Source organism: Dipodomys merriami, unplaced genomic scaffold (genome assembly GCF_024711535.1).
Source record: "Dipodomys merriami isolate MVZ:Mamm:240054 unplaced genomic scaffold, mDipMer1.0.p SCAF_15, whole genome shotgun sequence".
NCBI lineage: Eukaryota > Metazoa > Chordata > Mammalia > Rodentia > Heteromyidae > Dipodomys > Dipodomys merriami.
In genome coordinates, this window is record NW_027202826.1 from 12,045,103 (window position 1) to 12,057,082 (window position 11,980).

General features: G+C 40.9%; 1 protein-coding gene across 1 annotated transcript; it reads right to left on the minus strand.

Moving 5' to 3' along the window:
• Window positions 1-7,017, minus strand: Fgg (fibrinogen gamma chain). The gene is made up of 10 exons (XM_070022255.1): window positions 6,909-7,017; window positions 6,773-6,817; window positions 6,408-6,591; window positions 6,202-6,295; window positions 4,159-4,289; window positions 3,748-3,881; window positions 2,889-3,073; window positions 2,317-2,594; window positions 755-924; window positions 1-221 (listed from the first exon to the last, which is right to left on the minus strand). Exons 1-10 carry the CDS (start codon window positions 6,984-6,986, stop codon window positions 207-209), a joined length of 1,314 nt encoding a protein of 437 aa, XP_069878356.1. The 5' UTR covers window positions 6,987-7,017; the 3' UTR covers window positions 1-206.
• Between the last annotated feature and the right edge of the window lie 4,963 nt (window positions 7,018-11,980).

Here is an 11,980-nt window from a genome sequence, read left to right on the forward strand (position 1 = left end):
TCATCTTAGGAAACAAAATGTTTATTAAAATGCACGAAGATAAATTATCACCAGCATAAAACTGTTAGTGGAGTTTTCAACATGGTTTGTTTTACTCTTAAAAATGAAGTCAGCCTTTAAGTCCATTGTCCCATAGGAAAAAATAGTATGTTTCTCTGTTCAGATAAAGTCCTTTAAAAAAGTAAATCACTTTTGAAAACGGTCTTTTAAACGTCTCCGGCCTATGAATATATAATAAAACAAAACATATATTAAAAAAGCTATATCTCTGTGGTTATAAAGAATTAAATATGAATGATTTAGGGATAATACACATTGAAAAACACTTAGATATTTGAAGTTTTCCTATTTCATCAGTATATGTTTAACATTCACAAGAAGTAATTAAAAATACTAGAGCAAAAAATGACCTCTTATGATAGAATAGCCAAAAAAGAAAATAGCTTTATTTTTATGCACTTAGGAACTAAGTCAAAACACTGGCCTTTCAAATAAGCAATTTTTGAATAACTACGATCTCAAAAACCCAGTCCAAAGTGAATTTTTTAAAAATTTCTATGTAAGGGTCAAGTATCATTTTAAGGATTAAAATGATTACATATGGAAAGGAAAACTAGGAAGAAACTTGCAGAAATCTTTTGAAACATGGTACAAGCTAATAGGAATTCATAGTTCACACTCTGTAAATAATCTCCAGGCAAAATGGCTACTCATATTCTTCTAACTCTATTTCAGCCTCGTGTTCGGTGCTGACCTGTTTGGCTCCCCCCATGTGGTGCTGCTGTCCTTCTCCAATGGACAGTCTGTTGAAGGGGATTATCTTCATTGTGGTCTCCTTCATGGAATACCAGCGGGATTTCCAGGTGGCCCAAATAATGCCATTATCATAACCATTAGGAGTAGAGGCTTTCGAGTAAGTGCCTCCTAAAACAGAGTGAGAGACATACATAACATTATTCTTGTAGTTCCTTGCCTTAGAAAGGCCATGAAGAGCTACAATCAAGTGCATGGCCCATTCAAGGAGATTTACAGCATTGCCCATAAACTGAACCTATCTCTAAAGGTCGCCAGAATCTGTTTAGAATTAAAATATTAAACAATCCCTACAACTGTGTTGGACTCCACAGTCATATCCATACCATATTACTATGAACAGGGCTACAATGTCTAAGATGCCACCTTAAGTCTTTCTCAGCTTGGGCATCCTGGATTCAGGCACTAGAACCAATCTTCCCTCACACAGGTTACAGTGGTCCGAACCACAAGATTCTTGATCTGACATTATCTGATATCACAATCTTATTGGTCCGATGAAGAGACTATGAGACTTTATAAAACGTACTAGCATTTTTTTTAATACCTTCTTTATAAAATGAAACTAGCTTGTGTTTCCTTCTTGTCACCAGGCACCAGATTGAATGGAATTTGGTAAGGAGGCTGTCAAGTCTAATATTGGAGTAGATACAGACATCAAGCATCTTCCCGAGAGTGTCTTCTAAATGTACCTTTCATGTCTCTCATCAGTTACAAATTGTTGTAGAACTGAAAAGGGTCGTTTCATTTCGACCATCTGTGGGAGGATCCCAGGTGAGCTCTGGGTTAGGGCAGTGGCTGAGAGATGAGGTGGCTCATCAGGAGCTGAGCTGAATAGCCATATTCTAGCTCCCAAATGTGTCCGTTAGCATACATAGAGGCGCCTCGCACCTAACCATTGGTAGCAAGTCAAATCATTGTTCCAAGCCATCCCAGCCTTCAGAATGCTAGCAACCTCCATCCGAAAATTAAGTATCTGTAATCTCCAGACTAGTCTCTTCTCTCAAGCTTCTGTGAACTCCTGTCCTCACTCATCCTTTTCCTTTCACATCTCCAGACACCTGCTTAGTGACACAGCTAATGGGCCCCTGAGCAAAGTGGATATATCAGAGAGCACACATATGGAAATATTAGTCCATCTAGAATAGATGTATGGTAGTTCTAGATGAGGAACTATAACTTGGTGATCCAACTCTCAGGGTGATGGCTTTACTACAAGAACAAATCTAGAAGTCTTGTAGAAGGACCTATTTTAGGCACAAGCTTGGTACAGTCCAAGTTTGGTTCCAAACACAAAATAATACAACAAAAGGCCTACAATCTTTACTATCATTGCTTATCTTTTTTTGTAACTGTTTACTACCTGTTTTATATATTATATATTATTGTATAATATACTATTATGGATTACATATAGTATTACATATATATATATATATCTATTATCTATCTATCTATCTCTACCTCTATCTGGATATATCTTGGGCCGCAAGAAGGCCATACCTTGGTAATAGATGCCATTGAGGTGGCCAGCATGACACTTGTTCATCCACCAACCAGAGCCGTCCTGCTCGGCACAGTTGCCTTCAAACCTGTCATTGTCATTGTCCCAGGTACTGAACTGCATGCCATTGTGGGATGTGAAAAACTTGTCACTAGGATCATCACCAAAATCATAGCCATCAAAGGCGTCGCCAGCGTCCCCTCCAATGAAGTAGGCATAGGTCAGACGGTATTTGTCAGCTTCAGGTCCCACCTTGAACATGGCATAGTCTGCAGTACTGTGAAGAGGAACATTGAGACATCGTAAGTTGAGTCTCCTCCCGACCTCCTTCTTCCACAGGACAGCTGCTTGGAATTGTTGCTTTGATCCTTTAAGCTCATCTAGGCAGGTTGAGGAGTTTGGGGGTTAATAGGATATGAAGCAATAGACAACTGGACCAGGGTAGAACTCACACCACTATCTGGGGTGGGTCTAGGAAGCCTGTCAAGAGTCTCAGTAAAAATGCAACACTTCCCTATTCGAATGCTTTAAAAAAAATACGTATAGGTGAAAACTGTTTTCTTCACAATACCTGGTTCTACCACTCCAGTCTGTTAGCTGCACCCTCAGTGCATAGGGGATTGCAGATTGTGTGCTTATCAAATGGATCTTCTCATTTCCAAGCCAAAACTCTGTGGTGCCAGTAGGAGACAGATGACCAAACCCTTCTTTATATTGAATCCAGTTTTTCTTGAAATCCACGCTGCCATCAACTCTCTACTTATCCCATGCCATGGACAAGAGGAAAAGGCAGATTATCAGTACACATTAAGAAATATTATAAACATGTTGTAAAAATAGAGAGGGTATCATTCTCCTAACTGCCAACTTGAGACAGGAAGCTGTCTCAAATTCTCCATCTATCAAATAGGAAGAATGATGCTAACTTTTTAAGACTGCATGAGAAAAAAAAAAGTCTTAAAGGTACTTAAAAGAGTGCCTGGCACATGGCAAAGTCAAACCCAGTGCTGGATTGTGATGACGCTTAGAGGACCTCAGAGGTCAAGCTTAGAACTCCTAGGTCCTGGTGCTACCTATGGCCCGATGGCCACTTGTGCCTCCAGTGCCCCCCCCTGCAGGAAGAGTTGTGCCACTGGCAGGATGTATACAGGGTCAATGAGCCAGACTGGAAGTGGATGCCAGCAGCAGGCACAGGTCACAAATGGGTCTGACTTGGAGCAGCCCAGTTGTGTCCTCAGAAAGTGTAGTGGCCTCATCTTCTTGTGATGGGCTACTTTGAGCCTTGACCTGAGAAAAGAAATCCCTTCCCTGTCTGTCACTACAGGACTTTACTTATGTGCCATCATAATCCACACAGTACTGCGTCACCACACAGACTACCACCACCGCCACCACCACCCGCCCTCCGTGTAGACTGATGGAAAGAGTACCTTCTGCAGCACCGTCCACCCATTTCCAGACCCATCGATTTCACAGTACACTAAGAACTGCTGCTTCGCTTTCAAAGGTTTGATGAAATAAAGCCCACTCTCTTTGGCTCCTTTGTTGGCAATATCTTGACAATCTGAAGAAAGTGGGGGGGAGGATGGATTTTGTATTATGGCTTGAAATCCATGAGATCTGAAAGCCTGATAATGGAGCCTTCACCTGTCACCAACTATTCATTTCGGAAGAAGTTTTCTTCTCACAGACCCAGTTCTTTCAAACTATTGTTTTTTACTAAAGGAAACTCTAGGCAATTGGACTCCTTGGATTGTTCCTAATTAGTCCTATAGATTTCTATGTGCACAGACTGTTAATTGGCATATCTGTTTGGGTGAACGTGATAACCTGTCACTTACCTTTCCCAGTTTTATCATGAATTTTCACCGTGTCCTTACATGGTTCTTGGCATTGTGCTTCAAGTTGGGCTACCTTCTGCTTCAAGATATTGATTTTTTGGTTATTTGAATTATATATATCCTGCAAAAATCTACAAACAGAAAAACAAGGTAACAAGAGATTCCTTAAGTATTTCTTGCAGAAAAGAGTAATTTTGTGTGTTCTCTTCAATAATTTCATATTTACCTAATTTTTCTGGAAAAAAATGCCCTTTTGATAAATGACCCCATTCTTGGAAAAAAATTATAAAATTATATTACTAAATTGAAGTGAAGTAAAATGCTAAGCTTTGGGGAAAAGTAAACTAAAACCAAAAAAAAGCAGGTAAAATAGCTTATATCTTTTTACTTAGAATGGGCTAGACAGTCTCAACTCAGAGCCTAAAGCACAAAGTCCCTGTTACTAAATGAAGGCCGTTGTAAGTGGTGACCCTGGTCTTCACTTTCTGCACGAGGCCAGCAGCAGGTGAGTTAAGGCACTCACCTGCCAGTGATGCGGATGCGGCACACACACCGGCTGAAATGCACAAGCCTTGCCCCTCCTTGCCTATGGATCCACTAGGTGCCTGTTTATGCACTTCTCTCAATAACTCACAGGGGAAGGGTCTGTGGGGAATTATCCCATGTCATAAAACAACATAAACTTCTTTCTTCTTAGTGTTTCTTAGTTGCATCACTTTGGAAAAGGCCTGGGAGAAGCAAAACCCTACTCTGGTAGCTTTTCAGGGAAGGCTGTGAAGATCTAGAAATGGTGGGAAACCATCTGTAATGGGTTCGTGACTGTGTTTCTTTCAAGCAGGAATAAGGAGACAAAGAATTAGGAGCTCCAGTTGGATTCTGCCCAGTTGTCTCCGATTTCCATGATGGGCAATAATAATAACAATGTGATGATCATGACGATAGCACTCACTGTAATAGAGCAATGGCCTTCTGATGCCCAAAAGAGAAGAAATTCCTCTGGGACTTACTTCTCCCCTGCCACCATGTTTCCATGCTCAGTCTGCTTTGAGATCAATTTAGGAAGGGGAATGGGAGGAGAAACTAAAACCACTAAAAACCACACCTGAATGTTTGTGAGTCCCCAGATGCTAGCAATAGAGGTATGTACTTCCAAACACCGGGAAGGAGTACCTACAGCAGGCCCTTGTGCAGGGAGCACACATAGCCATAGCCGGCCACATAGTTACGCTGTCCATTCAGTTCAGTCTCTGAAGGTGCAATCTGTCGGCTCAGCATTCAACATGATTTATTTTAGTAACCAAGATCCTTTTCGCGCCTCTACCGGCTGCTTTGTTACCAGCAATTTGTGAAATGTTTATAAAAGGAACTTTATTTTCAACATCCAAATTCCCATAGGCTTGATTTTACATTGTAAAACAAATGGGGGTGGGGGAGACACATTTGTATAAATGGAGTCAGAATAGAATGTGTTGAAAACAGCTGGAGGGCTGGGAAGGTGGCTCAGTGGTAGAGCACTTGCCTTGCATGCTCGAGGCCCTGGGTTCAATTCCTCAGCACCACACAAGCAAAAAGAAAAAAGCCAGAAGTGGTGCTGTGGCTCAAGTGGTAGAGCGCTAGCCTTGAGCTGAAGAGCTGAGGGACAGCACCCAGGCCCAGAGTTCAGGCCCCACGACCAGACCCCCGCCAAAAAAGAAAACAGCTGGAATACTCTTCTCCAGTGTGATTATTTAAAAGCAACTATAATGCAGTACAATTCATGTCCATGAAACTCTTTCCTCCACAGGTTGAAGATAGATGTAAAGCCAGCTGGCTATTAATATTGCAAAACAAAATTCCATGGTCCCTTTTAGTGAATCATGTAATATTAAATGAAACTAATTCTGTGCTCATTGTATTCATCAACTGACATGTTGAATTGAAGTCCCTTTGTACAACTACCTAAAGATCATAAAAATAGATACCTAAATGTATCAATAGGATAGATAAAAAGATAAGAAAAATGTTTTAATGCAAATAAAACTTACAAAGCCAAGCAACACTTACCGAATACTAGACTCATGAGTTAGTAGCAGTGCTTCAAATTTCATGATTTCTTCTACCATCTTCTTGGAATTCATAGTCGCACTCTCTATCATATCTGTTAACATGGGGCCAGAGACAGAAAGATACTTAGGAAACTAGAACGATGAAGACAACAGCAACCCAACTGCTCAGCCAACTTTTTCAGTCAGCTGCCGCTGGCTTCTCACTTGGCTTTGCTGGCTCGTCAGGGTTGTGGCTGACTTGGATTGCTTTGATAAGTTCCTTTGCCTCTGTTGTTCTGTTTTCTACGTGCCTGAGGATATCTTCTAAGCTCTCAAGGTCCTTATTCACACTGGTTTGGTAAGAGGACAGGAAATCTGCAATGCCACAGGTGGTTGGACAGAAACTGCCCTGCAAGTAGAACCACATGATTCAAAACCACCTCATACAAAACACTCCAAAACCTGCAGACATCACAGATGACTATGTCTTGAAAGTGTCCATCAATACTGGTACAAACAGAACCAAAGGGCTTTCACGTCTACCCTTCTCCAGGTCAAATAGAAAAGTGAGAAATGTAGAAGCGACTTACAAATCTTTCATCCAAGATACAGCAATTGTCTTTGGTGGCGACATACTACAAGGAGAGAAAGACAGAGAGTTCACTCTGGGCTCCTCTGGAGGGGTCTGGGGAAGAAGAACCGGTTTGTGAACAGCTGGGCACTTACTGCCAGGCTTGCAGACGAGAGCAGGGAAAAGGTGGAGAAACAGAGAAGGAAATTCCTGGGGTGCCAGGACCAGCCCATGGTGTCTGTCGGGAGCACGCTGCTGCAGTCAACACTGTGACCTCTTGAGCTCCACTGGCCCCTTTATGTAAGGCCCAGGGCTGGGCAGGGCTGGGGGTGGCCCGGAGGGAGGGGGCGCTCCCTGGGGCGTCATTACCCGGAGTGGGTGGGGGGACGTCCTTCCCGCTCCTCTTCCTGGCTCCAACCTGCGCTCCTGCTCACCCGGGTTCCCAGACTTTGCACACAGGGATAAGCTCCTCCTTTTGTGGGGTGGGGTGAGCGCAACCTTTCTCCCCTGATCCCGCAGCTGGTGTGGCTCTGGCTGTTGCAACCCGGGGAGGAGTGCACGCAGGCCTCGAACCACCTCCAACCATCGCCCGCACCCGGGAAGGAGCTGGGGGCCCAGGGCGGCGCATCCCCCGTCCCCAAGGGGAGGGAAGGTCGACCTTCCGTGAGTCTAACTGAAGCACAGCCTGAGGACGCAGGGCAGACGGACAGCAGGAAAGGTCCCGAGCATTAGGAAGAGAAATACAGTTAGCTCATGGCTCTAAGTCTTTACCCAGACTTATTCGTGTTTTGACTTGAAAATAAACGTCCATGTTTAGGTGCTGTAACTGGTCAATAATGATGAAGGTGCACCTGTCAAAACCAGATCTTCCTCTTTTCTCTCTTTCGTAATACTTCCTTCCCTGACTTGACATTCATTGCTAGGCCATTGGCCCAGTAAGTGTGTAATGTATCTCTCCTCCATCTCGGTTAACGTCCAGCTCCAAACCATTCAGTACCTTTCCTATAAAGGTAACTCTGATAATGACTTCCACCTGCTCCTAGTTTCCATGTAGAATGTAAGTGTCACAAATATCTCTTCCATCTGTTCCTATTTCCTAGGAACAACAGGGGAAATAAACACCATGATTGTCATTCCCTACACCTCGAAGTCTGACCAAATTGAATAGCACCCCAATCCCTCCAAAACAAAAACATCTACCGCGTTGATAGCATTTATAGCAATCTTTGTGCTATACTATACATCTTGTGTCAATCTTATTAAGACATAAACCAATTTTGTAGCCATAGTCCCCAGCCTAGCAATCTTGAACTCTCAACAATTACTTGATGATTTCAACTGATTTGATCTGAAGTCCAGTCTTTAAAGCTTCTATTTTCTAATACCTATCAAAACTTCCAAATTACAAAGGTAATAATAAAACAAATGATTGAATAGCCATACAAAAGTATATAAAACAGTCTTTTAAAAGAATGAGATACCTCACCTATTCATACAGAACAATTTCCAAAATAAATGACAGAAAAGCATACTTCCATTTTTTAAAAAGAGGAAAACAGCCAGGTGCTGGGGCTCATGCTGGGAATTCTAGCTCCTCAGGAGGATGAGGTTTGAGGATCACAGTTCAAAGCCAGCCTGGGCAGGAAAGTCCATGGGGATTCTTATCTCCAATTAACCACCAAAAGCTGGATGTAGAGCTGTGGCTCAAGTGGTAGAGTAATAGCCTTAAACAGGGACAGTGCTCAGACCCTGAGTTCAAGCCCCAGGACTAGCAACAAAAACAAAAATAACAGTAGATTGGTGGGACACACATTGGATATTTTCTAGGGCATACCTTAGAGGTTGTGTCTACACCAGTGTTACCTCTGTGGGAAGAGATGGAGTGAGGTGCTAAGGGAAATGGTTAGAAGAAAGGCTTCTCGCTGAACTATGCACATATTGTCTACTCAACAATAAGCAGGCACTGGTAGCTGACATTCATAATCTTAGCTACTCAAGAGGCTGAGATCTGAGAATCACAATTCAAAGTTAGTCTAGGCAAACAAACCTAAAATTCTCTTATCTCCAAATAACCAATCTAATAATAATAATAATAATAATAATGGAGATGGCCCAAATGATAGAGTGGAAAAGCCAAGCACAGTGCAAGGCTCAGAGTTCAAGCCTCAGTACTAATAAGAGAGAGAGACAGAGAGACAGAAACAGAGAGAAGAGTGAGAAGGAACAAGAAAGAGAAAGGAAGGAAGGAAGGAAGGAAGGAAGGAAGGAAGGAAGGAAGGAAGGAAGGAAGGGGGAGGGAGGGAGGGAGGGAGGGAAATAAGGAGGGAGAAATTGAGCTAGGGAGGGAAGGAAGGAGGGTGTGATTCTTTGATCACTAAACTATTGCTTATCATTTCATTATTATTATTATTGGTTGCTAGGGATCAGATCAGGACCTTGTGCATGCTTGGCATGTACACTTTAGTAAGACATTGCCTTTGAGGAAAGTAGAGACCAATCAGAGAGCATACACAAGGAGTTGGTGAGAACTTTGGAGTCCATCTGCCTGGATTTGAACCTCAGATCTATACCTTACTGACTGATCACCCAGTACAAATTACTTAGTCTCACTGAGTTTCCTCATGTTGCTAAAATAGAAGTGGTACTTAAATTGTCTATTGTGTAGGATTGTTAGCAGGATTCAGTGGGGGTAATATGCTGAGTGTAATGTCTAAATCACGAAATATGTCCAGTAATATGTATAAGGTTCATGAATTATTCAATGTTTTGGTATAAAATTTGCACCGATAGGAATTCCATTTGACAGAATGGTAAAAGGGACCACTAGGGTTACACACTTGGTTCCTGGGGAATGGGATATTCCAGCTACAGAAAGTCATCTTTAATAAGTGATTGGTTGCAAGTGACTGTAATCTGCAGTGCTCCCCAAAAAAGAAAGCACTGGATTGCCTAATTTAGATGGAATTTCCTTCTAAATGAATTCCGTAGCTCAAAGATCAAATCATGATAGATCTAGACCGGATGACTAGTAAGGTGTGCTTCCCATACATGATAGACAGGGAGGGAAGTGTGCACGGAACATGTGTGTCTTTACACTAAAGGACCTAAAATGTCAACTTGAACTTTAGGTGGAACCATGAAGCCAGAGGTTCGGTGTGGAGCTACACTTCATAAAGTCTCATTAGATGTATCAATGTATGTCATATGCATAGGTTGATAAGCTGAGGAACTCAAAGCTTCCATCTTATCTCATTTTAGAATTGGGACACATATACTGTCACCTTTTTGTTGACTTGCATTGGAATCTGAGATATGTTATCAAAATTTTAGGGGGTAAGAAGATTTGTATTTTTTTCCTTTACTACAATCTTAAGTCCTAAATCAGAATTGTATTAGGAAAGATCATCTCTGGGGAAATCAAAAGGCTAACAGTGATTTAGTGACCTACATTGGGCCTGATTGTCTAGGATCATTTAGGTTCATTGAATATTAACTAGCTGTCCTCCTCCATGTTTGGGCTAACTTTTTCACTGATAAGTAATAAATGATTAATGAATTCCAGGAAAATAAGACTATTTCTTAAATCAACTGTCTTCTATTTCTAGGCTGGTTTTCTCAGAAATGGACCATATAATACACAAGCCAAATTTGAAAATACACCCAGTACTAACAGTCTTCCTGTAAACCTGCAATTTCCTCCATGAACTCCCAGTCTGTTTGGTTCATCTGTGTTCCAGAATTATTTGCTGGATTTGAATAATGGAGTTAGTTTATCAATGAAGAAGACTCTAACACCTGAAGGAAAGACAGAAATATATAGAGAGAGATGTATGTATGCATATATAAGTATATATATGCATAGGTTGATAAGCTGAGGAAATCAAAGCTTATATATATATATATATATATATATATATATATATACATACATACCAAATTTGAGCATGTTCTTTATGCTATATGTCATGCTGCAATTCTAAGTTATTTTCTCTTGTGAATCCTCTGTCTTAATCCTTAACAACAAGACTACAGGCAAATGCAATCTTATCCATAAGGAAAGAGACTCAGAGAGAGGTTATGTGACGGAAGCAAGGTCACTGTGCCAGAACAGGGATTTCATCCTGTGAGGTGGGTTTCAACCCATGCCACTCCAGAGCCTGTCGCTTCCCCAAGGGTCACATGATCAAGAAATACTTTTAAAAGTCTAAAGTGATACACAGATAATAGGCATTATGGGGATGAGAATTATTCTCTGATGGAATGAGATTTATGATTCTGAAAATGTGAAGTGTATGTTCATAGATAAGTGGATATGATGATATTAATGTACATTCATATCTATAGTCTACCCATCTGTCACCTGTCTGCCTGTCATGTTCTAAGGACTAAAGCAAGTTGGTCACATGAGTTTATACATCCTTTCTCAAAACTAGACATGAATTACCTTCTGATTCAATTTAGAGGGAAGCAGTTTTTAATGTTCACTCCCTGGTTCAATTCAAAAGGCTTTCATGAATGACATCCTCTCAGTAAGCTTAAGGACAGAAACATAGACCTGGTGTTCCAAGGAAGGCTGAATCCATTCTGACAAGGAAACATTTATCTTTCTAACAACTATCAAGTTAGCTAAAATTATAGCCTAACTCCTCAGAATTGGATTTCTTCAAAGAAGGCTGAGTGAACAGGGCTTGTTGACATGTTAAAAACCAGGCCACCGTCATACTACAATCATTCCATTAAGACAACAAATACTTTTAGCTTGGTGTATAAAAATAGCCCATGAAAAGTGAAAACGAAAATATCTTGTTGGTAATCTAGGAACAATATGCTATTCTAGTTTCACTATGTAAACCCAAGACAGGAAAACCACAAGGAAAGAAAGAAATTTGGCTCCTTTACTGGAAGCAGCCACAGATTAGGTTATTAGATAATAATATTAATAACAATAATTCTATTATTATTATAAGTTAATAATAATTTTGGGTTATAATATAATAATAAGATTGGGTTCAGATAATAATACAGAAGAACCAAGTTATACTCACAGGATTATGTTCTAGAAACATCTAGCAACATCTATCTCTGAGAAGAGATATTATCTATAAGAAAATGAACATCACTAGATTCATGGAAAACTCACATTTTGTCTCCAAAGAATCTTTGGGAAAAAATCAGTATATATGCCCAAAGAAGGGGGAGAGCGTAGGACAAAGAGAAAGTGTTCTCA

Bases quoted from the DNA above. Each gene is read 5' to 3' on its own strand.
- Fgg (XM_070022255.1), bottom strand. From the start codon at position 6,986: ATGGGCTGGTCCTGGCACCCCAGGAATTTCCTTCTCTGTTTCTCCACC. The intron at 6,818-6,908 runs GTAAGTGCCCAG...CTCTCCTTGTAG, and splicing joins TCTCGTCTGCAAGCCTGGCA to TATGTCGCCACCAAAGACAA. The intron at 2,595-2,888 runs GTATTGTGAAGA...TCCTCTTCACAG, and splicing joins GACTGGAGTGGTAGAACCAG to TACTGCAGACTATGCCATGT.